This window comes from Lynx rufus, unplaced genomic scaffold (genome assembly GCF_022079265.1).
Source record: "Lynx rufus isolate CCGP_SWC_20201006 ecotype Redwood Valley unplaced genomic scaffold, mLynRuf1.p SCAF_12, whole genome shotgun sequence".
In the NCBI taxonomy this organism is placed as follows: Eukaryota; Metazoa; Chordata; class Mammalia; order Carnivora; family Felidae; genus Lynx; species Lynx rufus.
Window position 1 is genome coordinate 3,783,792 of NW_025814826.1, and position 26,765 is coordinate 3,810,556.

General features: G+C 45.9%; 1 protein-coding gene and 1 pseudogene across 1 annotated transcript; both read right to left on the reverse strand.

The window, feature by feature from the left end:
- Positions 1–391: 391 nt before the first annotated feature.
- Positions 392–16,765, reverse strand: LOC124507940 (negative elongation factor E-like; annotated as a pseudogene).
- A 5,478-nt stretch (positions 16,766–22,243) lies between these two features.
- SNAI2 (snail family transcriptional repressor 2) lies at positions 22,244–24,757 on the reverse strand. The gene is made up of 3 exons (XM_047073715.1): positions 24,679–24,757; positions 23,327–23,872; positions 22,244–22,425 (listed from the first exon to the last, which is right to left on the reverse strand). Exons 1-3 carry the CDS (start codon positions 24,755–24,757, stop codon positions 22,244–22,246), a joined length of 807 nt encoding a protein of 268 aa, XP_046929671.1.
- Positions 24,758–26,765: the final 2,008 nt, after the last annotated feature.

Here is a 26,765-nt window from a genome sequence, read left to right on the forward strand (position 1 = left end):
GGGGATGTAATAGAGAGTGTGAGGACCACGGCTAGCACTGCTGTATGGTATATAGGAAAGTTGTTAAGTGGGTAAATCCTAAGACTTTTCATCATAAGGAGAATTTTTCTCTTTTCTTTTCTTTTTATTGTGTCCACATGAGAAGACAGATGTTAGCTGAACCTACCGTGATGACGATTTCACCATATATGTAAAGTAAACGCTCACCTCAAGCTGTAAGTCTTAAACATATACAGTGATGCATGTCAATTATTTTTCTGTAAAACTGGGAGGAAAGAAAGAGCTCCCGTATCTTTTTAATTTTTTTTTTTTACTTTTTGAGCTTGCATCTCAGTGTTTTACTGAGACCAGTGTTGGCACAGATGAGGCACACAGAATCCAGCTGAATTCCCTAGAAGCCATCCACAAGGTTTTCCTCGGAGCCGTCATCACTGTAGACAATCCTGACCATCTTGTCCCAGTGGCAACCCTTAAGGCTGTTCCGGACAGCGGGGCAGCCCCAGACAGACTTAGCAGTGGCAGAGTCCAGCACCGGCCGTTTGCCTGCGATGCTGACTTTGAGCTGTACCGACTCCCCCTGGGCCCATTGAGCCCAGCAACCGCCTGATCTGCTGGCTCCACCTTTTCCTAGATAAGGAAGGCACAGTTTCTGGATGGGTCCATGGAGAGGCCAATGGTGTTTCCAAAGGCAGAGAAGGTCCCACAGAAGAGGGTGGGCATCATGTCCTCTCTGTACACACACAGTATTCCCCTTCTGAGGGGCTCTGTGTTCAGGAAATGAGTCCCACCTGGGGAAAGGACCCTTGCATTCACGGTCCCTGTCCCCAGTGTGGTTCATCTCCAGATCATGGTCACTGTCCCCATCGTGCTTCCTGTCCCCATAATGGTCCCTGTCCCTATCGCAGTCCCTGTCTGGACCATGGTTCCTGTCCCCATCATGGTCCCTGTCCAGATCAAGGTCCCTGTCCCCATTGTGGCCCCTCTCCAGATCATGGTCACTGTCCCCATCGTGCTTCCTGTCCCCATAATGGTCCCTGTCCCTATCGCAGTCCCTGTCTGGACCATGGTTCCTGTCCCCATCATGGTCCCTGTCCAGATCGAGGTCCCTGTCCCCATTGTGGCCCCTCTCCAGATCATGGTCACTGTCCCCATCGTGCTTCCTGTCCCCATAATGGTCCCTGTCCCTATCGCAGTCCCTGTCTGGACCATGGTTCCTGTCCCCATCATGGTCCCTGTCCAGATCGAGGTCCCTGTCCCCATTGTGGCCCCTCTCCAGATCATGGTCACTGTCCCTATTACAGTTCCTGTCCAGATCATGGTCACTGTCCCCATCGCAGTCTCTGTCCCGGTTCCACTCACGACTAAGGTCCTGGCTGAGGCTTCGAGGTGGGGAGGCTGAGGAGCCGCCCCACCACACTTTTCAGAACCCCAGTCAAAGCTTCAAGGGGGACTTCACCAGCCCCTGGGCCCTGTGCCTCTTCCCCATTTGGCCCCAGTTCCCAAACCCAGTCACTGGAAGACACAGAACTCACGCAGAGGTTTCCCCTGCGGGTGTGTGCACGACTCCTGCAGATCACTGTTGCAGATATGCAACTTTGGAACAGCTGGTAAGTGGGCACTGGCCCCTTCTCAGGGTCTTTTAACTTCCCTCGAGGGTTTGAGAGTGCCGGAAGCCCGGGTTCTTGAGCTGCCAGCTCCCAACTTCAGCAGCCGCTTTGCTGGTTCTGCTGCGGTGGCCCTGTCCACCACGCTGCTTGGACAGTGAGCCTGGGACACCGCCTCGACTGGCTGTGCTGCTGCTACTTGGCTTTGTCAGAGCCAGCGATGCCTTTTTCTTCCTCTTGAATTTGCTGAATTTGTTCTGCAGAGCTGCCCCCTCCTTGCTCAGCTGGGGGTATCACCAACCTGGTGGCTCCCCAGGGGGCGGTACCAGGGGTCCCGTGGGCTCGGGCAGTGCCCGCGTGGGCCAGGAGCTCCTGAATCTTAAGCATCTTCCTGTGACATGTAGTGGCAAAGGCCTCCGCAGTCTTGGAGATGCCAAAGGCACCACTACCCCTCGATTTCCACACCACCCAGAGTAAAGCAATATAGAAAAGGAAGCTTGCTCTTCTGACGGCTTCCAGTCATCACTGTAGAGAAGAAAATGGCCAGCGTAATGCATAGTACAGATTCAAACTAGACTGCAGAATCTAAGGCCAGGGAAATCACTGGAGACTTGGGTATTATTATTGGAGAAATTCTTTTGCATGAGGTATGGTGTGAAGAGTCATTTAATATTTGCAAATGTGTTGACATTTTATAATTTCATCATCCTTTTCTTGTTTTGTTTTGTTTTGTTTTGTCATGGAGAGGTTTTAAGCTACTTGTGCATCAAGATATATAATTCAAAATTAAGTGGAAAAAAAAACCCTATCTTTTGGTATCTGTATACAAAGAAAGATCATCACTAAGTATTAACCTTTAGAGTATTTGTATGGAAAAAAATACATGTTATAAAGAACAAAAGTAGACCTGACTTGAGATTTTTCCCATTAGGTGAATAATATGTGAAACGTAGGGTGAACATGATGTCAGGATGGACACGGTGGTCTGTTTTTATAGAAAATGAAAGTATAGCACAACTTCCTTTTTAATGATTTACAGAGACAGAAGTTCAGTTGTTGTATTATCTTGAGCTTTGACAGCATTACTGCTTTGGGGGGGGTTATGATTTAATCCATGTCACATGTGACTGTGTGGAAACATGACATGTGAAAACAGTCTGTTGAAGCACTTTGGTATGGCTCTGTGCCGTCGCTTATTATCAGCACTTTACAGAGAGCTCACGTTCAAGGCGATCAGGTGAATGGAGGACAACCTCCAAACTTCTAATACCTGCTCGGAATTATGCTAGTCGAAAATTTCAGGAAATCCCTGAAAATTTTTCTCAGAATTCGAATGGAGATAAGAAGAAGGGATATGGTGATAATGATGGTAGATTTCTCATGAAGTTAGCTTTGCTCCTCCTAATAAAAAAATGCTCGTAAGGCGCTGGCTGTCTCCGATCAGCAGGGTTTCCACGTTAACATGGAGGCACCTTTGAAGGTTAAGGGTTACACACAGAGATTGCCAAACCCCCAAGCCCCCTGTTCTGTTTATATAGGTCCTTGGCGGGATAGTCAGTTCTGTTTCATAACTAATAATACCCCCCCCCACAAAAAAAGAACTAAATTACTGTGCAAAAACAACAGTCCTGTAAAAAATACTGACAGCAATAGGAATCTTCAGAAAACAGATTTTATTTCTTTCAAGTAATAACTGGGAGTGGTTGTGTATGTATCATTCATTTCTGAGCCCTTTTCTCAAATCAAAATTTAGATTTAGAGACATATCTCCCAGATGGGATGAACATTCAGCAGGTGTCAAAAACTCTCCATTATACTGAAGTCTCAAACTATGATGGTGAAACCTCCCACGGAGGGTTTTTTTGTTTGTCTGTTTGTTTGTTTTGCTTTTACAATTAGGATTTTTAACATGTTTGTCTCTGGCGCAGATCTGTTTGAACAAGGTAAGAAAATATTTCTCAAGCAAATCCAAATATTCACCAATCTGATGGGAAAATGTAAGGGTTAACTAAACCTTCTCCATTTGTATCTGAGGCAAAGCTTTGGTACATAATTAGTTTTTCTTTAAAATGTTTCCTAGAGATAATTTTCTCCTTCTCCAGCTTGTGTGGGAGGGCAACGTGGCCTTCAGGCGAATCCTCCCCACCACCCTGTGCTCCGCGGGGCAGGAGCCAGGAGACCACAGGCAGGTGTCGGGCTCACCCCCTGCCTTTGGTGGTGTCCCAAACTCCACAGGGTACAGAAGTCCAGGAAAAAATGTGAGATCAGCCACCCAAGTCGAATGGAAAATTTCAAGATGTTAGAAAATGTGGGGACAGCTGACGGCTGAGGTCATGGCTCAGAATGATTTTTTGGTTTACCTGTTTACCCAATGCATTTCATCCATTCCAAAAAAAAAAAAAAAAAAGAAAGAAAGAAAGAAAAGAAAAAGGAAATGAAAACTCACAAGAAGAAAAAAAAACGGTTGTTAATCTATTTTGACATGCAGGATAACGAGTATCATTTTGTAAAATTTATATTCATGGATTTAGCACGATCTGTGTGAGCCATATGACAAATCTCTCTAGAGTTTTTTGATTTTTTTTCACTCTTTGTTCTTTGTGTCATTTCTCAGAAATTACTTGAGTGTATATATTTGTAAGGAAATCAAAGCCATTATAGAGCTAGAATTAGACTAATAGATGAATATTTAAATTCATTTGAGAATTTTTTTTTTCAGAGAGGCAGACACCCCTCATTTGGTTGATATGCTTTGCGTCTATGCCTTAGGGTTTTCAAAGAGGTTGCTGAGGGCTCCTGGAGGAAATGGAAGAATGTCAGGAGAGGGTTCTCCATTGAATTTTTGGTCTACACAGAGAGAAACAGAGAGGATATGGAATTTATTCCACTTGACTTCATTTTTGGAAACTTGACCCAATAAATGCTGGTCCCTTTCTTCTTTACATTCTCCACTTCCCTCTCATGGGCCCCATTGAATTTGTGCCTCTCCACCATGCCAGGCCCTACTCAGCTCTGTCACCCTGTAGAAAGTAGTCAAATCGGTCATGTGGATATTCTCCCCAAGGGTCTTCCCCCAGTGAGTGTGTTTCAAGGGAATGAGGTGAAACGCCAGGGGCTGGCAGTCTAGAATATATGACAATGCCCTTGCCCTAAAGATTCCATGTGGTGTTAAATCCGTTAGTGTAAGATCTCCCTGGAGTCTTCCTATGTTAAAGTAAACTTTGAGACTGCTTGTGGCGGGGTGGGGGGTGGGGGTGGGGGGTTAGTATACACCATGTGACAGAATTCTGACCAAAAAAATCTTTGGGAAACATCTGAAAAGATTCATATTTTCTGGAGCACAGTTTGGAAACCGGAGCCGGGCACTGATTTTCAAACTTGCTCAATGAGTGCCTTGGAGGAAGTTTGAAAGGAAGCAAAGAGGCAGAATTCAGGCCTGTTTCAAGAAGAGTCTTTCTTACTCATTTCTTTTATATATCTGGCTTTTCAGTGACTAAGGTTTTCTTTGAAGAAAGGTCTCCTTGACCAAAAAAAAAAAAAAAAAAAAAAAAGATTCTAGAAATATTTGTGGATGTTCAAGACTGAATCTCAATGTCAGCTATTTTTTCCCCCTGGCTTTGCTACTCCTCAGACTTTCTTATGGTATTTTTGGAATGAAACCACATATTCAAACTTGAGTATGAAATCCAAAAGCCAAAAATGTCTGATATTTTTTCCCACAAGTGCGTTAGAACCATGAGCAAATGAAAGGACTCCTCTTAGTGGGAGATCACTGTGGTGGCTCAACAGAAGGAAAGAAAGATGAGGGCAGTTCTGTTGATTTATGTATAAATTCCTCATGTAGTTCATTAGCTGGACACTCTCAGCGGAGCACCAGGCTGTCCTGGGCAGAGGCTGTAAGTCCCTGAATTCACCACAATAGTCGCCTGCAGGATAAGGACGCTGCATTCCACGGGCTTGTTCCATGGACTTCCACAAAACTGCAGCACTGTGTGTGTAGATAAGGGAGGCCCATTAGAAATTGTGATTTTTAATCACAGGCCCAAGAAGACGAGCAATCAAATTTGAAATAGAAAAAAAAAATGATTCTTGAATATCAGCTTGTGACCTTATATTTATACTGCATTTTCCTAAATTTCCAGATCAAATACATGCATTATTAAGCACAAGTCTAAATTATTATTTAGATTTAGCAGGTGAAAAAACAATAGAGGCTGATAAATGGGCCTGGTTAGGGTCCCGTGGCCGTATTTGGCCCCTACTGTCCACAGCTCAAGATCTCCCAGGAGCCCCCTCACTGGGCTGGGGCAAGCATATTTGGAAGGGTACTTAAGGAAACCCCTGGTAGAATGCTGTAAAATCAGTTTCCTGACTGCTGGTGTTTTTTTTTTTTTTTCCTCTTTCTTTTTCCTTTTTCTAGTTTTTTTTTTCTTCTTTTTTAGTTACATACTCTATAACTTGCTCTGGGCAAAATTCTCTCATCGGGCTGTGGGATAAATTCAAAATGAGTAGCAGAAATGACAACTTATCTTTATTTCAACATGGAAATGTGGTTTCTCCAGATGTTTCTAATGTTCCAAATAGGGATTTTCAAAGGCTGAACATTGCATCAAGGCTGCCAGCCTGAAGGACTGTACACAATCATGTTGCTTCTGTGTGTGTGTGTGTGTTGGGGGGGGGGTGTTCTGTCTGTCTCTCTCTCTCTCACACGCACAGAGCACGCATACACATCGTAAATGTAGACAGTAACATAAATCAATGCGTAAATAAAGATCCATCCGAAATGAATCACCATTTTTCTTCTTTGACATAGTGACTGATCACAATTAGACACAGATAATAGGCAACTGCCTTATTGGTAGAGCTGTTAAGGGTATGAAAGGGCCTTAAACAACCCAGAGCATTGAGTGGTGGCTGAGTCACTCTGAAGGGTGGTTTCCAAGACCGCAAGAAATCAGGAAGGCAACCTACAAGAAACATCGAAAGCACACACCACACCATAGGAAAATCCCATCTATGTCCCCCTCCTCAACATACAGGGGAGAGAAAAAAGGGAGAGAGAGACGCGCGGAGAGAGAGAAAGACAGAAACACCGAGACAAAGAAGTTTCACAAAGTTGGAAATATGGTTCTTGTTAGAATCACTGGTATTGCTGTTTTAATCGCGCCTTTAACTTTTCTCTGGGGAGAGGTGGAACCAGTGGCCGGAGCATAAGGATTTGAAAAATGCATTAATGTAGTGACGCTTTGCCTAACTGCTGCCGAGGAAGGGCTATCTGAGTGTGCGTAGATACACAACGCAACGCATTGTTTCAGCTTTGAGGTGCTTTATGATACCTTTAAATGTTTACAGTGAGACATGAAGTTATCCCCACAACCAGCTAGGTCGTGTCTACTTTGGGTCATTCATTCAATGAAAATGTTCTGTTTATCTTTTCGGTCCTGGGATTGTGCAAGGCACTGGGGGGGGTAAAAGTGTGATCCCTGACTCTGCATTTACATTTAGAATTCATAGTCCAGTGAGGAGCTAGGCACATAGGCAAACAATTGTAGCACAAATTATGTATGACGTGCAGTGAAATAGAGATAAGAAACTCGATGTAGGTCTGGGAAAGTCAGGGAGGCTTCTTAGGGGAGGTAGCAGTTGAATGAGATTCTAAGAATATGTGGGAGTTAGGTAGACAGATAGGCACAGTATGTATAAAAATGTAGTTGGCTCGGGAAACTAGAAATTGTTCCGTATTTCTGGAGTATGCAAAAATATAAAACAGAACAAATTATTTATTTATTGAGGGAATCAACAGAAGCTTACAGGTTTGAGTTCATATCTTAACATGTACGGACGTTGCCTTGAGTATCATGTGCTAAGAAAGCATTTTTGTTTAAGTTACTCTATTGTGCTAGATTAGAAAGATAGAAATATACGTTTGCTGTATTACAAAGAGAGAAAGCCAAAGCTCTGTTTGGTGACTTTTCTGCTATCTTTCATCGTGGCTGAAAGAGGATGGGATATTTGCATGAAGGCGATGCAAAGGCCTGATTGTTTATCCACTAATATTATGTTTCCCTTGGAGTTAAGCCAGTGGGCCCCAAATTCTCTCATATTAATTTTGCCTCCTTCATCAAGACTCAGCCTAGAGCCACAGCCATACCATATATTCTTACTCAGAGAGGCTGAGGTTTGGTCAGAATTATTTGAGAGTCTACACAATCCCCAAATAGGCACTTTCTGAATTTGTAAGACCCATCGATCCTTCCCACCCTTTCTGCGTGTGCTGAGGCATGAATAGCCCACCAGGGAACCGAGTATTTAATGTGGCTAATGAATTGGCCATGGTGTTTCTGTGGTAGACAAGTCAGCTTCTTGGGTTCTCCTTGCATATATTTAGGAAAAAGTTATTTGTAATAGGAAAAAATTAAACAGAACACCAGAAACATCATCTCTTACCTTCCTCATAGTCTTCTGAGTGTTTACCTATTACCTGACCAAATACAGTCTTGTGATTACTAGATATAAAAAGGCCAAGAAGAACAATGTGGACGTTTTGATACAGCTTACTGAGGTTTTCTTTTTTTCTTTTTTTTTTTCTGATGCCCTCCATAGGTGAATTAGGTGAATTAAATTGGGGTTTGGATCCCATTCTCTGTTTGCTGGGATCTATGGTTGCTGGATCCAAAAGCCCAGGTAATTGTTTTATTTCTTCTTTATTTTCATATTTTTGTTTGTTATGGAAAAGAGAGTAAATAAAACTTGGCACCTTATTAAATACAAGTTTATATTTTTCTCTTTCCTTTTGTAAGTGATAAGGGTTGGTACTTTGGTCCTTCACTGGGTTAAATGGGCTCATTTATAGGAAAGGGCCAAGGTGGGCTTCCTGCCAATGTTCAGCTCATTTTTTTTAAGTTTATTTATTTATTTTGAGAGAGAGACAGAGAGAGAGAGACAGAGAGAGAGAGACAGAGAGAGAGCGTGAGCAGGGGAGGACCAGAGAGAGCGAGGGAGGGAGAGAGGGAGAAACCTTAGCAGTCTCTGCACGACCAGCACGGAGCCCCATGTGGGGCTAGAACTGTGAGATGATGACCTCAGCCAAATCGAGAGTTTGCTGCTTAACTGACTGAGTTTTAACTGACTGACTGGGGCCCAGGTGCCCCACAGTTCAACTTTTTTTGTTTGTCTTTAAGTATTTTTAAATTTGGTGCTATTTTAAATTGAGTTAATACAAAGGTATTGAGGAGTCTATGTTTAGAAACTAACCCGATTACTGTGCAGAGTGGCTCTCGAGAGCTATGACGTCTGCGTGTTTGAGTCACACACATAGGTGGTAAAGAGCTTTCATAACAAAACCTACATGCTCAGCACTAATGGGACACCATCTTCCAAACCAGCTCCCACTCAGGTAGACCAAAACCCCGTCTATGTTCTATTTAAACGCTAAATACTATTTTCAAGAAAATGCCTCAGTTTGGTTTAGAATTTATATTTTTCAATTTCCTGGTTTAAGAATTTTAGACACCAAGTGATTTAGAATTTTAAGTGCTGTAATTCACACAGGGATGGACTTATGTCTTATGAAGAGCAAGAGGCTATTACTGCATTTTAAAAGTTCTTAAATGTGGTCTTTTGATCTCACGTGACGTTCAATGCGACACTTTTGAAGGGTCTGCTTGACTAGGGAGAAGGACTGTGGTCCATAGGTGACATGTAATCCATTCTCTGGAAGGCAAATGTCTCAGAGAAGCAGGCTGAGACCAGTCGCACCACCCATGCCTCCTCTTGGCTTGGGTTTTCTGGCACCTAAATAAATAAGGACGTTCTCATTCTTGTGGACGACCCCTGTCAGCCAAGCACTTATTTCGCTGTCAACAAAAGGGTCTATACGTTCTAGTAACTTGTTGCCTTTGTTTAGCGTCTGGTCACAAGGGAGAATTTTGACCGGCAGAGTCCAGGGGCGTCAGAGGCAATTGCATTTACCAAGACAAAAGTGAAAATCCTATTTCTAATCTTCCTTTTCAACTGGGCTTCAAAATCTTTTTCTTCTGCATGTCATTTGAACCCTCCTGATTGAGTGAAAGTTATTTTGGTTTTTCAAATTACTTGGTCTTTGATATAGACCCAGATGATAGGTAAAGGATATAGGGAGAGAACAAGACTTTGGGCATCGGATGTAAGGTAAGCGAAGTATTTTGTCCTGTGATTTTTTACTTTTTTTTTTCTGATTTCAGAAGTAATTTATGATTACTTATAAGTATGTGTGTTATATCAATGCATCATATAGAGGGTGACGTTTTCAAAAATCTTTCCAAACTCATTGGATGATGAAGCACTTCTTGAACATTTTAGTGGCTTGTAAATATGAGAAACATCATTCTGACTTTTTTCAGCTGTCTGCATGGTTCTAGGTGAGACAGCAAAGCTTATGGGCATGCTGCCTATATGCTTTAATCCATTATGATAACATGGTTGATTCTCTGATCATACCCACCACAGGGGATTTTCTATTAATCCGTGCCGGGGGGGTAGGTGAGAGAGACCGCCAGTGGAAGGAATGTGTCTTTCTGGTAGGCAAAGACAAAATAATAAAATGGATGAGTATGTATAGATTGCAAGCTGGTTTTAGCTTTAAGAAAACAAGAACATACTGAGGGGCACCCGGGTGGCTCAGTAGGCTAGGCATCCGGTTCTCGATTTCTGCTGAGGTCATGATCTCATGGTTTGTGAGACTGACCCTGCATCGGGTGCCATGCTGGGCATGGATTCTCTCTCTCTCTCTCTCTCTCTCTCTCTCTCTCTCTCTCTCCCCTCCTGCCCTTCCCCCACCTCGAAGAAAGGAAAAAAATATTGAGCTCCACAGCGTGCACCCCTGTGACGTGTGCTTATCATAGATTCGTTTAGTATCTTTGCCAGCACCTGGACTCAGGAATTGTCCCCAGTATACACCACATGAGACTGAACACAGCTCTCCCCACTGACGACCTAGGCGACAAAACTGCACCTCGAATCCGGATCAGTCCGATTACAGCCTTTGTACTACCCTCTGTGCTCATGGAACAAGACCAGAATGACCTAGACTGCAGCACAGCAGCATTGATTAGTACTTCCTTAAAAAATTCGATCATCCATATTTTGATTACTCACCATTATTTCAAATGGCCCCGACAGCAATTTTTGCAGGACACATGAAAATGCGGGCCCCTTCTTGTTTAAGATTTGCAATTGGGGAAGAAAAAAAAAAAAAAAGAAGAAGAAGAGTAGCTGCCTTTAAAATCAATCAGGACACCTCCATGGAAAATTCCCTGGGCTGTTTCGCGGTTGGCAGGAGCAGAGGAGAGAGCTGGCATCCCGGGAAGAGGCACACGCCCGGCCCTGGGCCGGCCAGAGCTCAGCCCCGGAGTTGTCAAGATTTTCCTAAATTGTAAAAATCTAAAAGTTACATTTCAGAGTCGTCTTTTCTTCTAATTCTTTTTTATTGCCTTCTTATTAGGAAAGCCGTAACACAAAAGATCCTTTTACAACGTTTGATTTAAAATGCAGATTCCGAGAGGGGTTTGCCTGGCTTGCTCAGGGAGGAAAATCTGTAGGTGATGGGTGTTCATCCTGCAAGTCACAGCCCAATTATGGCAAACAGATTTGTTGATTGTAGCTTATGAATTCAAGAAAATGTTTGCAAAGTTCCTAATATATTAAGAAAATTGCCCTGTGTTCTCACCCAATTTAACTTTATAAAGAAATCATTCTAGCTATGAAAGCTGTAATTTCTTCCTCTTTTCTTTGTTTTTAAGTCTTTTTAATGTTTATTTATTTTTGAGAGAGACAGAGTGTGAACAGGGGAGGGACAGAGAGAGGGAGACACAGAATCTGAAGCAGGCTCCAGGCTCCGAGCTGTCAGCACAGAGCCCCAAGCGTGGCTCGAACTCCCCAGACCTTGAGATGGTGACCTGAGCTGAAGTCCTATATTTAACCAACTGAGCCACCCAGGTGCCCCACTTTCTCTTTTCATTACATAAAATAGTTTTTCACTCTTCAGGGAAGCTCCCAGCCCACACCTTTTCACCACTCTGTATTTTATAGCATATCTTTCCAAACTCTTTAAAGGCCCCTATGCTGTAAACTAATTTGTTACAGGAATTTGTAAAAAAAATTGGAACCCGTAAAAAGATTTGTGCTTTTGCCCTTTACATTTTTTTTAAATTTTTTTTAATGTTTACTTAGTTTTGAGAGAGAGAGAGACAAGAGACAGAGCATGAGCAGGGGAGGGGCAGAGAGAGAGGGAGACACAGACTCCGAAGCAGGCTCCAGGCTCTGAGCCATCAGCACAGAGCCCGATGCGGGGCTCGAACTCACAGACCGTGAGATCATGACCTGAGCTGAAGTCGGACGCTCAACCGACTGAGCCACCCAGGCGCCCCTACATTTTTTTCACTAGGAAGTCTTACTTAGTACCTCTTTCCATCGAGTGCTTAATACGGTGACAAGAAGGCAAACAGTCCAAAGCAATGAATAGTAGTGAGGAAGAGAAGGGACTCTACACTTGTGTACGGCTCATGATTTATAGCTTGTGAACTGCAACAGCTGAGCCTCAGCGCCCTGCCCCAACCTCCCATGGCTGCGATTCTGTCCTTCTCAGAGGGTGGTCCCCAGACTGTATCAGCCTCACCTGGAATCATGTTAGAAATTTGAAGTCTTAGGTCCACTACAAATCTTCTAATTCAGAAACTCTGGCGGTGGAACCCAGCAATTTGGGTTTTAACCAAGCTTCTAGCTGATTCTGATGTTCTCCGAAGTCAGACCCACTGATGCAAGCCCGCACTTGCCACGTTGTTTTCTTTTCCCCTCACCCTTGGCCTCTGGAACCTCCCCTCTGCTCTCTGGTGGCACCCAGGTTGCTTCCATCCACCTAATCCCCTCCGCTCGAGAGAGATGGGCTAGGCTTCTCTGTTTCTGCTTCTGTCTTCAGAACACAAGAAGACTGGAAGTGTCTTTAGTCTCTGCTCGGCTAAGGAGGATCAAGGACATAATCCTCACTCTTGCCGCAGTAGACAGATGGGAAGGGAACCAGCAGTCACTAATGCTTGAATAGTTGTGTTGGCCTGTACTCGAAAGAACGTCTTTGTCGGTGAGTGTGTATAATGTACAATTATGATCAGTTTGCTCCTAAAGCAGAACGCAACCCAGAACTACATGGAAAGGCACATCGGGAGAAGGGCAGAAACACGTAGCTCCACGGGCAGGCAGATACCACAAGTTCCATCACTGCCTCCTGCCTATAGGTCAGTCCGTGCTGCTCTACACTACTCTCAGTGCAGCTAGATCTCCTGTTAAACATCCGGAAAGGTGATGACCATGTCCAAAGGAAGCATCAGATTAAGCAAGTCTAGGCTAATTGAACTTGATAGATGGCCACATTGAAAAGGAAGTCCACACGAGTCTAATCTCCACACATAGAAACAGATGCCAAGTGATGCTTTGTGGCATTTTGTACTGTCATGCCTCCAAAGGACTTACATTGTCTCTTACCTTTTTGGTGAATTCCTGCTGAATTCCCTTCATTATAATCCACAACTTTGCTTCATTTAGATTTTGTACACTTAGTATATGGTGATCTCCATATTATTTTGTTTTAATAAACATGGTTTAAAATAGGCTCACCTTGGGGCGTCTGGGTGGCGCAGTCGGTTGAGCGTCCGACTTCAGCCAGGTCACGATCTCGCGGTCCGTGAGTTCGAGCCCCGCGTCGGGCTCTGGGCTGATGGCTCAGAGCCTGGAGCCTGTTTCCGGTTCTGTGTCTCCCTCTCTCTCTGCCCCTCCCCCATTCGTGCTCTGTCTCTCTCTGTCCCAAAAATAAATAAACGTTGAAAAAAAAATTAAAAAAAAAAAATAAAATAGGCTCACCTTGGGGCTCCCAGGTGGCTCAGCCGGTTAAGCGTCTGACTTCAGCTCAGGTCATGATCTCGTGGTTCGTGGGTTCAAGCCCCAAGTTGGGCTCTGTGCTAACAGCACAGAGCCTGGAGCCTGTTTCAGATTCTGGGTCTCCTTCTCTCTCTGCCCCTCCCCCACTCGTGCTCTGTCAAAAATAAATAAACATTTAAAAAAACTTAAAATAGTCTCACCTCATAAAGTTAGAGAATATGATGTGATCAGTACACTGTTAATAAAATGAAATAACGTCACCAAATTGTTCCGTAATATAAGAAATAGGGCAATCCTTCAACAACACACTTAAAGTGACACTCAATTCCATAATCAATTATCCTTTTATTGAATTTTGAATAACTTCAACTATTATAAAATAGAAACACTTGAAAGTGAGGAAGAGGTCCTGACGACCCTCACCCCAGCTCACTCACAAGAGGAGGTTCTACACTGAGAGAGACAAGGCCAAGAAGACGAGGCTACAATCCTCCCCGCACCTCCCCACCAAATCCTTGCTTGTAAAGCAAGGGTGTCAGTCTGACAAAGTGAGTTACTGTCCGCACCGCCTACCATAGAGCAGTGGCTCAGAGATTTTGCCCAGGGGGACAGGGAAGCCATAAGAACAGAAAACTTCCAAGGTCTGCCCATGACTTTATTAGGAACAGAGTGTAGGGAAGCTCAAGCCTAAGGGTACTCTCCAAATCACCCAGTAGATTTTGATAGTAAGTGATTAACAGGACACCGGTAGTTTCACGACCGCAATAAGCTAAGCTAGCTTACGAGAGAGAACCACAGAAAAAGGCGGGCATGGGGAACCCACCTGGGGTAGGGACAAACCTCAAAGACTAGTTTGACAAACTATCCCCGAAAAGGGATCCTGCACTTAACCTGCAGAGCAGTTTATATCCCAGGACATTGTTGAAAGCAACCGAAGAGCCATCCAGCCAACAGTGGAGCCTAACATATGGGTGTGATACCAACAAATGCAGACAGCTCACAGAGAGATGAAGGAAAGAGACGGTCGAGGAAAGCCCTGCCAAAGCTACTGTTATCCCAGGATGATTGTGCATGTGTCCAAGGCTGCACATGTTGAGGGGCAACATCAGAGGCTCACACATGTGCACGCAAGCACACACACACACACACACACACACACACAATTGAGAGAGAGAAAGAGAGAAAGAAGATTTACTTGTCATCAATTCAGAGAAAATAATTTTCATCTAAGAATTCCTATTTGCAATTTCATAGGAATAGTAATAAATAAAATTATGAAATGAAAATGACATGAAAAAAATTAACCGAAGAGCTGGAGAAAAAAAATACATCAGATAACTCCCACCTGGCAAAGTGTTAAATATTTTTAAAAGATAATAGAGCGGGAAAAGCCTAAGCAGCTTGCTCGCCCAAGGTGGCCATAGACATCCTTGTTCAGGGGGGATCCCACCTGACACGGACAAGGGAAGCCCACAGATCCTGAGGGACAATGGAGAGAAGGAGCCAGAGGCCTCTCAGCAGTGGCCCTCCCCCAATCACTGTCAGCTGCATCAACATGGGTAGTCCTTTCAGCTCAGACAAAAATTACATTTTTTAAACAAATTTTTAAGTAGGCTCCATGCCCGGCATAAAGCCCAATGTGGGGCCTGAACTCACGACCCTGAGATCAAGACCTGAGCTGAGACCAGGAATTGGATGCTCAATTGACGGAGCCACCCAGGTGTCCCTAAAAAGGCATTTGATGCTTCTCTGGAGTGAGGAGGGAGAAGTCTCCTTGGTGTGAGTTGACTAGAAAGAGCCAGCACGCATTTGCGGGCCCTCCAAAGGTGGGTGAGGAGTGACCAAGGCTGGAGACATCCTCAAAACTTGGAGCAGAAATTCAAACACCCAAGCATGGACCTGGTTAGGTAGATCCAGGATCATGGCATTGGGTGACTTATGGGGAGCAGAGAGGTCAGGAGAAAAGTAAGCTGACTTTGATGGAACTCCGTCTTGTCCTGTCTCCCCCTGCCTCTGCCCTCAGTTAGGCAAGCTTGGAGCTCAGGCATGTTCTAGACCCCACCTGCTGATGAATCTACCTGCTGCTATATGGATGCTCTCCAGACATTTGTGCTTACTTCAGATGAGGAACTAAGGTTGGGCAGATGAGGAGCTCGGGTTGGGTGGAGAGAAAGGCATGGGACTAAGAGCGGCGCTGGGGTCAAAGCTTAGTTCATTGGCGTGAGGTACAAGGATCAGCAGCACGGACATGACCAGGAGCTGGCTAGAAGTGCTGACTCTCGCACCGCGCCCCAGACCCACCAAACCAAGAAGTCAACTGGACGGACAGGCAATCCTGTGCACATGGAGAGCAGGAAGCCTGGGCCCGTGATAGGACCTCAGAGCCTACGTGTTGGCGACACGGTGTATGGCTGAAGGTGATAGCCGCTTTTACTATCCTTTCTGACAAATCTAAAGCAAAGTCTTAGCACAACGCAGGAGAATTTTAAACTTCCTACTCAAGTGATGGATAAATAGGTAGACATGTTGGAACTCATAGGAGATATCACTGTCATTCATTTTCTCTGTAAGGGAATGTGGCACTATTTTTGCTTTCAATCGAATTCTCTCCTTTCCACTCCTTAGAATTAAACATCGCTACCCCCTAACTGAGTGGTGGAAGAAATAGAACAAGTGGTGTTTCCTACCTGGGACGGGGTAAGTTCCAGCCCCAGAATGAATTTGTGGAGAAAGTCCCCCAACTCAACCGCTACGGTGTGTGAATGACTGGTTGGTGTCTCTGGCCATTGTCCAAGGAAACTGCAGAGCGATAATGCGGAGGGCCTTACGACCGTCTCCCAAGACTTCCCAAAGACCTAGTGGAAGGGCTTACCCCGACCATCCTAACCAGAGGAGCCGGCTGGATTAGCTGAGCTGGCACTCAAAATACACGAATGCCCCCTCCTTAATTCACAGCCGCCCTCCCGCTCGCTGCTATAAATACCTTCCAAGCCCCTTTGGAGTTGGTGGACCTTGACACGCTGCCCTTTCCTCCGCGAGCCGCTCCTTGTTTGGGGTCTGGCGAAGCGCCACGACGGAAAAGCTACCATGCTTCTTGCTTTCCACACGCACGCTTTCCACAAAGGAATTATTACTTCCTGGAGGGCTGAGGGGCTCACTCTGACTTTAGCCAGAGATTTACTCCGATGGTCGCGGAGTCTCCGCATTGGCGACGAAAGATTGAACGACAGGTCTTTCCCTCCATACGTATCCATCTCAGGTGAAGGGAATACTTTTGTGCTTCACGTGTCTCTGATGAGAAGACAAGGATGATAGAAGAGTCAGCCTGTTTGAGAACCGTCGCTTCCCCCGATGACAAAACGCCCCTTCGCAAATTAGTTGTGCTCAAAATGTTTCCCATACCTGAAGCAGGGGCAATTTCTCGGATGTGGCTCGTAGCCAGGGAAGCCTTAGACTTTGCAAAATTATAATTGCCTCGTTACACCAGAGTGTCCACATTTTAGTGGTGAAAGGAATGACTGTTTAGCTTAGAAGACTTTTTAGGCTAGGAAGATAAAAGCCAGGCTGAGGAGTATGTGTGTGTGTGTGCGTGTGTGTGTGTGTGCGAGGGAGTAGCAGTGGCCTTCAGAAGATGAAGTGTTAATGCACAGAGGATGGAGACCAGCTGCTTTTCATCGCCACAGAGAGCAGACCGGAGGAAGTGGGCTCGCAGTCACCGGGAGAACTTCAGGAGGGGGGGCTGTGAACGAGCATGTCATGACAGGGAGGGTCAATACTGGAGGAAGTAGGGCCAACAGGATTTCTAGAAGGAAATTGGGAAATGGCCCTGAAGATTGTTGCATGTAATTGCATAATCCCTGAATAATGATCGTCCCTAAATTCACCCTTAAAATATTTAATCTAGGGGCACATTATCGTTGTTCTTTTCAACAACTGTCCCGGAATGCCTACAACTTATGAATCACCATGCTGAGTGTAGTTCAGTGGCCTCTCTATTCCCTTGGTGCAGTGGAAGAGGTGGGGTCTTTGGAGCCAGAAGAATCCAGGTTTGATCTCAATTTTGCAGCTTACCACCTCTGTCGTCTGAGCTTCATCATCCAAACTCTCTGAATTTAATACCCTTATCTGTAAAATACCGACTTCAGAGAGAAACGTTTCCCATTGAAGGTGACACAAGTAGGTTTCCTAGTACCAGAGCAGATACAGCCTCAGCGTTTAATAAAACATTGGGTACTTGATAGCATCTACAAGGCCTCTTCGTGTAAAGGACCGTGTAAGTACTCCCTTGTGATACTCCAGAGAATCTATTCCTATTTTACACCCAGGAAGCATAGACACTGAGGGGTTAAATACGTTGTGTAAGGACGTAAAGCCAGTAAGTTGGAGGCAGTGATTCCGTGAACGCACACGTTGCCTTTAAAAGCTGGTGCTCTTTTTACTAGACCACGCTGTCTCCTGTCATAGGAAACGAATTAAGGATACAGAGAACCCTTATCAGCATATGTGCCTATGATTAAAATCCACAGTTTCCAAAGCTCAGGCCCTCAGAAGCCCTAACAGACCTGACCCGCATGCACCGTGCTTGTCCCTCTTCACTTTTGTTGAGCAATCAACCTGGTGGGGGGAGGCTGCCATCACTAAGTTAGTAGTAGCAGTTAGTAGTAGAAACTAAGTTAGTAGTAGAGACACTAGTAAATTTGTTTGGAGGGTCTCTCAAAGACCATCAGCTCTCTTTGTGGTAAAGGGGGATACACTGAATTTAGTTCAGATCTGCAAGCTATTTTTCACCAATTTCCGTTCTTGTGTCCATTCGTTTGTTCAACAACCATTTGTGGACGTCTGTGTTCCGGATGACGTGTCGGGCACCGAACATTTACGCCTAAAGGATGCTCTGTCTGGCGAAAAAAGGAAAGGTACCACCACACAACTGCAATGTGGGGAGAAGATAAGTACTACATTATAAATGGCACAAAGCGGGGCGCCTGGGTGGCGCAGTCGGTTAAGCGTCCGACTTCAGCCAGGTCACGATCTCGCGGTCGCGAGTTCGAGCCCCGCGTCAGGCTCTGGGCTGATGGCTCGGAGTCTGGAGCCTGTTTCCGATTCTGTGTCTCCCTCTCTCTCTCCCCTTCCCCCGTTTATGCTCTGTCTCTCTCTGTCCCAAAATATTTATGCTCTGTCTCTCTCTGTCCCAAAATAAATAAAAAACGTTGAAAAAAAATTAAAAAAAAAAATAAATGGCACAAAGCTTCCAGAAAGAGCACATTTGGAAAAGTGTTTCAGAGTCAGTAACATTTGAGGCAGGTCTTACTGGTGCAGAAGGTCAGCTATCTAGTCCATCCTAGATTTTGGTAGAAACACTCAAGATGCTATGGGGCACTCGGGTGGCTCTGTCGGTCGAGCATCCGACTTCAGCTCAGGTCATGATCTCACGGTTTGTGAGTTTGAGCCCTACTTTGGGCTCTGCACTGACAGCGCAGAGCCTGCTTGGTATTCTCTCTCTCCCTCTCTCTTTGCCTCTCCTTCATTCTCTCTCTCCCTCAAATTAAATAGAGGTGTCTGGGTGGCTCAGTCAGTTAAGCATCCAACTTCATCTCAGGTCACGATCCCACAGTTTGTGAGTTTGAACCCCGCGTCGGGCTCTGTGCCGACAGCTCGGAGCCTGGATCCTGCTTCAGAATCTGTGTCTCCCTCTCTGCCCCTCTCCAGCTCACACTTTGTCTCTCTTTCTCTCTTAAAAATAAATAAACATTGGGGCGCCTGGGTGGCTCAGTCGGTTGGGCGTCCAACTTCAGCTCAGGTCACGATCTCGCGGTCCATGAGTTCGAGCCCCTCGTCGGGCTCTGGGCTGATGGCTCAGAGCCTGGAGCCTGCTTCAGATGCTATGACTCCCTCTCTCTCTGCCCCTCCCCCATTCATGCTCTGTCTATCTCTGTCTCAAAAATAAAATGTTAAAAAAAATTAAAAAAAATAAACATTAAAAAATTAAAAAAAAGAAACACTATAGATGCAGAACAATCACTGAGCTCTATTTACAGAAAATCTTCACATCTGATGTACTGTCATTCAAACTCATGTTACCTTAATGAAAGTAAAGTATTTTGATCATGAAGTTAGAACGGTGAGGGTAAAGTGGAAACACATTACAACATTATTGTAACTAATGCTTCACTGAGGAATTAAACCAATGAGCAGACTCTTCCTTTTAGAAAAGTATCTGTTTTACATTTGGGGCACCAAGAAATGACCAGCCTGCATAGCGCCACGACAGAGGGACATGTGGATAGGTGTGGTTCCTGGGATCACCAGGAAGATTGCTCTGAGAATGCTCGACTCACTCCCATTTGCCTTTGCAAGACCCTTCCACATATTAGCTGACCTGGAAACTTTCAAGCAATCATTTTTGTACCATATACACTAACTAAAGTGGTCTTTTTACAACCTTAGAATACCCCATCAAGCTATTGGCCATTTCTTTTACATTGATAATTTGCAGCTCTAAATAATTGTGTCTTTGAGATATATGTCCTGAGATATCCAAAAAAAAGTAGAATGTTAAATTAAAAGTTTTTCTTTCTTTCTTTCTTTCTTTCTTTCTTTCTTTCTTTCTTTCTTTCTTTCTTTCTTTTTCTTTCTTTTTTTTTTTTTTTGTCAAATGCACACCTTTTATATGTTGGCTAAAAATTTAAATGTAACATACAGTGGAGTGTGTGTGAACATTAAGGGAATAGTATTGGTATTTTCAGTCACTTGTTAATGGCCTGTAACTAATATCTTCGAGATACCGGTTCTAGTTTTCGTTGTATCACAAGCACACGAAAAGGAAAAGTCATAATTCTGCAGGCTCTGAGAATCCAAGGGAGAAGTGATTGATGGTAGAGGGAACTATCCTCATAATGGGTTTGGAGTTGGGGTTCAAATACACTGGTAATTGCCACAGTGCCTGTGAAGGTTAGTATTTTTCCCTATGAGTTAGGAGCCAAGCATTTGGTGAGCATGTGCTTGTACATGGAATGGCTGGTCATGCTATAATTTAAGTACATCTTGGGTTTGGGGAGGGGCTTGTTCAAAAAACTATAAAGGGAGACCTTCACTCTCTATTATCTAACCCTGCTCCCATCAAACCTGTCCCTTCTTTTATGTCACTAACTGTGGGAGCTGCTTTCATAGTTAATTTTCCAACTCGTGTGAGTTTTGATTAATCCACTTTTTCCTGATTTTTTTCATGCAGAATTTTTATTTTTTCTCTTACACCTTATCAAGTGATATTTCTTCTAAAAATCTTAAACTGTTCCAGTAGCTTATGCGATCATCACTCAATACAATGAGTGGTTGTGATTTGGTTTCATAAAGCAATATAACAAAGACATCATAGGTAACGAGTTGTGAAAAGTATTCTTAAGCATTAATAATATAGATATTTGTAACACTCAGTGTGATTTTTGTTAAAGGGATATACTAACAATCTACCACTATGACGACGTTGTCCTTTTGAACGCGACAGTATTATCTTAAGAGTAAAAAAAAAAAAAATACTGGCGGTATACTTTATTATAATCTAATACATAAAATAACACTTGATATTCATACAAATGCTATTCACTTTTTCTTATTAAGAAAAAACAATTCTTTGTATAGCAGTTTGACACTAATCACGAAGCGAAGTCTCTGAAAATAGTATACAAACAATAGATTTTAAATCAAAAATGTTTATTGTAAAAAAGGACCTTTAAAATTGTTTTTTAAAAAAGAAAAATTGATTTCACAAGTCTTCAGGTTGTTTATAGACATCAGCTATAGACAACATCTCACTTTCATACAAAACTCATTCAGTCATATAAAAATAAACACAAATTTACATTGACTCATCATCTATACAATTAGTTTAAAAAGGCACTTGGAAGGGTGCTGTATGGATGCATTTAAAATAGTTTAAGTACATTACTGAGTTTCTAAGAATCCTTTCTTGCACTTATTCCCATCTTTAATTAATTTTAGAAAGTCATTAAAAATTCTTTAAAAAAGTAAGACATGGGGCATGCACCAGGAATGTTCCAAGCTAGTTTTCCCTCCTCCCCCAAGGCGCATACCCTTTATTGGCAAAAACAAAAACAAAAACAAAAACTAAACACTCTTAATACATTCTCTTGTGTTTCGTTCCTGTTCTTTTTTTCTCTCTTTCTATGTCTCCTAAAAATACCGTTTAAAGCATTACAGGTAATCACAAAGGCTTCAGTTCAACAATGATAACCAGATACCAGACATGTAGTGAAGTAAACTTGGAATACTTTATAAGGCACCTGAGATAGCGTCTGGCAAATTCGCTTCCTATAGAAAATTCTATTACAAACTCTATGACAAAGCAATACTGTTCGTTTCGGTTGAAATGATTTGGCAGCAATGTAAATCTTTGCATTCTTTCTTAGTGAGAAAAGATGCAGTGTGCTTTTTGCTTCAACTTTTGAAGAGAAAGACTCTTGTCTTTTATCCTCTCAATCTCGCTGTCAGTAAATATATAGTAATTTTAAACTTCACATGGAAAGGATTAACTTGGAACACATGGATTTCGTGCTCTTGCAGCTTTGTGTGTGTGTGTGTGTGTGTGCGTGCGTGTGTGTGTCTATACACATTATTTGGTCGGTAAGCACAAGAGAAAATGCCTTTGGACTTTTATTTGTCATTTGGAGTCGGAGTGAAGAAATGCATTCTGTTCGAGTAAACATTGATTGCGTAAGTCAGTGTGCTACACAGCAGCCAGATTCCTCATGTTTGTGCAGAAGAGACATTCTGGAGAAGGTTTTGGAGCAGTTTTTGCACTGGTATTTCTTTACATCCGAATGGGTCTGCAGATGAGCCCTCAGATTTGACCTGTCTGCAAACGCTCTGTTGCAGTGAGGGCAAGAAAAAGGCTTCTCCCCTGGGGGTGGGGGTGGGGGGGGTTGAGAAAGAAAGACAGTCAGTGTTTTTAGAGGAAAGGTAAAGTCAGATAATGTTCACGAACAACAATCACATTTTGTCGCCAAAAAACTAGACTAAAACTCCGCAGAACAGATCCCTATGTCCGTATCTGGCCCTCGAAGATAAATCCGAACATTGCGTTAAAAAAAAAACCCACCACACCCAGAATCTTGCTACTGCTGCCCGTCACGCAGAAGTAATTCACGTAGTTCTAGGACTTCCACTCATGAAAGCTTTCTGCTTCAGCAGGTGCAGCTAATGTTGAGCTCCTCCCAACATTTCCTAATATCTCCCCTTCCCCTCCTTCTGTATCATGACTAAGGCTGGATAAATGCCTTGGCTCCCTGCAGGGTGATTTTGCGCTAGGAATAACATACTCAGCAGCAGAACAGACAACATAACGAGACAGCGAGAGTCAACTCGGTTCTCCCCGTCCAGCTCGCTCTGGGGTGACAGCTATCGCAAGAATGGGACCGACAGACAACTAGGGACAGACCTTCTTCGCCTACCTACCTGCCAGGCCCATTGATTAAGATAGCGACGTCTGCGTTTGCCGGTTATTGGGAGCAGTTTCCCAGAACACACACTCAGGTACGTCTTTCCTGACTTTCTAACCGATCTATGAGACCCGACCTTCCGAATCTACTTTCCAAAGTCTAAATGCTGTTTGCGGTGTCTGGAACGGAGCGCTCCGTGCTCTAGCAACTTTTTGAGTCATCAGGAAGTAGCTATAAAGATCATCCGTCATTAAAAGCACCGCGTCACTACTTAATGCAAGTCCGACAGCCCGACCGGGGCTTCGTTCTATCACACAGTAACATTCCTGTCTACGTTTTGTTTGTCTGGCTTTTTTCTCTTACCAGTGTGAGTTCTAATGTGTCCTTGAAGCAACCAGGGTCTGGAAAACGCCTTGCCACAGATCTTGCAGACACAAGGTAAAGTGTGGGTCCGGATGTGCATCTTAAGGGCGCCCAGGCTCACGTATTCCTTGTCACAGTATTTACAGCTGAAGGATTTCCTAGACTGGGCGTCGCAGTGCAGCTGCTTATGTTTGGCCAGCCCGGAAAAAGTTGAATAGGTTTTACTGCACAGATTGCACTGAAACTTTTCAGCTTCAGTGGCATGGGGGTCTGGAAGCTTGGATTGTAGTCTTTCCTCTTCATCACTAATGGGGCTTTCTGAGCCACTGTGGTCCTTGGACGAGGTGTCGGACGGAGGAGGGGGGCTCACGCGCCCCAAGGATGAGGGGTATCCAGAAAGAGGAGAGAGGCCATTGGGCAGTGGGGAGTGGAATGGAACTGCCGTAGTCCACACGGTAATGGGGCTGTACGCTCCCGAGCTGAGGATCTCTGGTTGTGGTATGACAGGCATGGGGTAACTCTCATAGAGATATGGGGAAATAATCACTGGGGGAAAGAAAAGGAAAGGAGAGATTAAGGTAAAAAAAAAAAAAAATAACTTGCGCAGCACAGTGAGGAGCCGCTCGGCCACACGCACCGGGGCTTTGCGACCAAGTCAAGCGACTCCTTCCGGGCAGGCGCAGGCCTTGGGAAGCCGGTTCACCTCCAGCCTGGCCGCTACGCGGTCACCCACCGTCCTGGGGCGCCCACGTTCGCGCCCTGCGTACAGCGGGTGACAGGAGCTACAACCTGCGGTGCGGCTGGGGAGTGCAGCCCAGGGAGGGCCCAGAGCCCGCGAGGAGGGCAACCTTGGACATCCCTTCAAGGATGCAGAAAAGGCGTCTTCCCTGCCTGCCTGCGCTGGGACCGCTCTGGGGACAAAGATACGCGCCGCGGGGCCTACCCCGTGCGGGGCAGGAGCCTCATCACCCGAAAACAAAGCAGCCACTCGGACCCTCGCCGACTTGCTCATCCTGCCCGTCCTCATGATGCCTGCGTCCGCCAGCTCCGGAAAGCCAAGTGGCCGGAGCTGGATGTGAAGGTGGCCCTGTCGGGGCGGAGTCCCGCCGGCTCCGAATTGGAACTTACCCCGACGATCGAGGGAGCCTGCACGACAGTTCGGGACACCGTGTGCAGGGAGAGCAACGGGCGCTTGGGTTCTCCGGCGAGGCTATCTGAGCTCGACGCCCACCAGTACGTGTACAGACGCAGAGAGAGAGAGAGAGAGAGAGAGAGAGAGAGAGAGAGGAGAGCGCGCGCGCGGGCATCCCCCCCCCCCCAGGTTCTCCTGACTTCGGGGCGCGCGTGTCTACCTGTGTGTGTGTCCAGTTCGCTGTAGTTGGGCTTCTTGGAGGCGTTGAAATGCTTCTTGACCAGGAAGGAGCGCGGCATCTTGCCGGCGGGCCCCGCGGGCGCGGATAACGGTCCGGGGAGGACGCGGCCGGTCCCTAGAGCATCGCGCCGGGCCGCGCTCGGGCTGGGGCCGCTCAGGTGCGGCGGGCGACGGGCCGGCGCCTCTCGCGTCGCCGGGCTCCCTGGCGGACTGAGCCCGCTCGGGCCGGGAGGGTTTTTTTTCCTCGCTTTTGCAAGAAGGATCCAATCACGGCGGAGAGGTTCAGGTTTCAGCTCCTCCCTCTGGGACAGCTGTGAACAGAGGAAGAATCTGTTGTCAGACGAAATTACCCTGGTCCAAAATGGGCCGAGCTCCGGGACTTCGGGGGGGGGGGGGAGGTGGGGGGGGGGAGGTGGGGTGGGGGTTGGGGGGGGCGGGGGGGGGTGAAGTTCTTTCCAGGGAGGTGATGTTGCTTCGGCGGCCCCGCCAGCGACTCGTGCGCTCGGAGAGGCTCGCTGGGTCCTGGAAGTGTGGCTCCCGCGGAGGGCCTGGCCTCCAGATGTCGCAAAGCAAATGCCCCGGGACACGGCGTCCGCCGGCGGGAGGGAGGGTGGCCTGCGGCGCCCGGGGCCGGGAGGAACGCGCCTATATTTGGAAGTGCGTTCGGAGAGCTCCGACCGCCGCGGGGACCGGACGGCCCGCTCCGGGCCCCGGACGAAGGGCGGGGGCAGCGCCGGGACAAAAGCCCCGGAGGGCGAGGCGGGCGCCCCCGGCTGGGGGGCTTTTCCGCGGCGCGCGGGGGGCCGGGCCGCGGGCGGCGCGCGAGCCGGGGGCGGCACTTCCTCCTGGAAACCGGGTAATCCTGTCGGCCTAGGGGCTCGGCCGGCCCCACAGAAGGGCTTGGTGGCCCCTGGAGGGACCGCTCGTCGGCAGAGCTGGGACGCAGCAAAGCCAGCGAGAGTGGCTGCGCACACAGAGGGGGACACGCCGCAGACGTGCTTAGGGGCCGTGGGAAACGTCCCCCCCCCCCCCCCCCCCAGCTGCCGTCTGTCCGGCCGGCCGTCTAGCTGACGACCGTCTATCACCCACCACAAACGGGCCTTTAGGGACAAGGGTGTCATTTCAAGCATTGATCTGCTCTGTAGAGCGCTAGTTTCATCAGGGTTCACCTCGGGATCTGCCAGGCCCCTGGATTGTGCTTGCAAAGAGGGGGTGCCCTCTCGTCTGCCGCCTGCTTCAAGTTCTAAGGAGCTAGCTCAGGGACCAGCAAAAATACTTCCACTTTTTTTTTTTTTTTTTTTTTTTTGGTATCCGGTCCGGAATCTAAAAGTCCGCTAAGGTGGCTAACTTTGAAAGTAAAATTCCAACCGTCATTTCAAGCATCTCTGACCATTCCAGGCTTTTCTCCCCATCTTCTGCTCAACGACCCAGGAAAGGACAGATTTTCAACAAGCACCCTAGCTTTGTTTCTAACAGGTGCTAGAAGAAAAAAGTGAAAAAAAAAATAATAATGGTGGTGAAGTCAAGACTTGTAAGAGGAAAACGCATTGTCAGGCCGCATAACTTCTTAATCTTGGGAGGAGAAAACAAGAGTGTGTGTGCCGGGGGAAGGAGGGGGAGGCTGGGAGGGGGCACTCGCAAGTTTCTGAGCCGATTTCAGTGCTTCTTTTTTTTTCTTCCAGCAGTCATAATTTAAATGCCAGGGAAACGAATTTAGATGAATCTTTATGTTAAAAGGAACAGTATTTGTAGGAGACAGGAAGACATGAATATGTATTACATTCCCCTGCACACTATGAACCAGAGTATAATTCAGGGCAAGTTTTCTGAGCTTGCTACCTCTTGCGAGGGTTTGTTGAGATCCAGACCCCTGGTTTACCGCACAGCAGTCCTCCCTGCGCTGTCCACGCCACTCCCTGCAGAAGGCACGTTTGGTTAGAAATGCGACACAGTTGAGAAAACATACATCATTTGCCCCTCTTCCTTTAACCCTGTCCAGTCCACTGACAGTGCTGACGAGCGCCAGAAAGCATTTTGCTTTCGACTCTCTTGCTAGCTAGGACGGCG

Excerpts from the sequence above, each read along its gene's own strand:
- SNAI2 (XM_047073715.1), bottom strand. The coding sequence starts at position 24,757 with ATGCCGCGCTCCTTCCTGGTCAAGAAGCATTTCAACGCCTCCAAGAAG. Across the intron at positions 23,873-24,678 it reads CGAACTGGACACACACACAG|TGATTATTTCCCCATATCTC; the intron begins GTAGACACGCGC and ends TCTTTCCCCCAG. Across the intron at positions 22,426-23,326 it reads ACACATTAGAACTCACACTG|GGGAGAAGCCTTTTTCTTGC; the intron begins GTAAGAGAAAAA and ends CCCCACCCCCAG.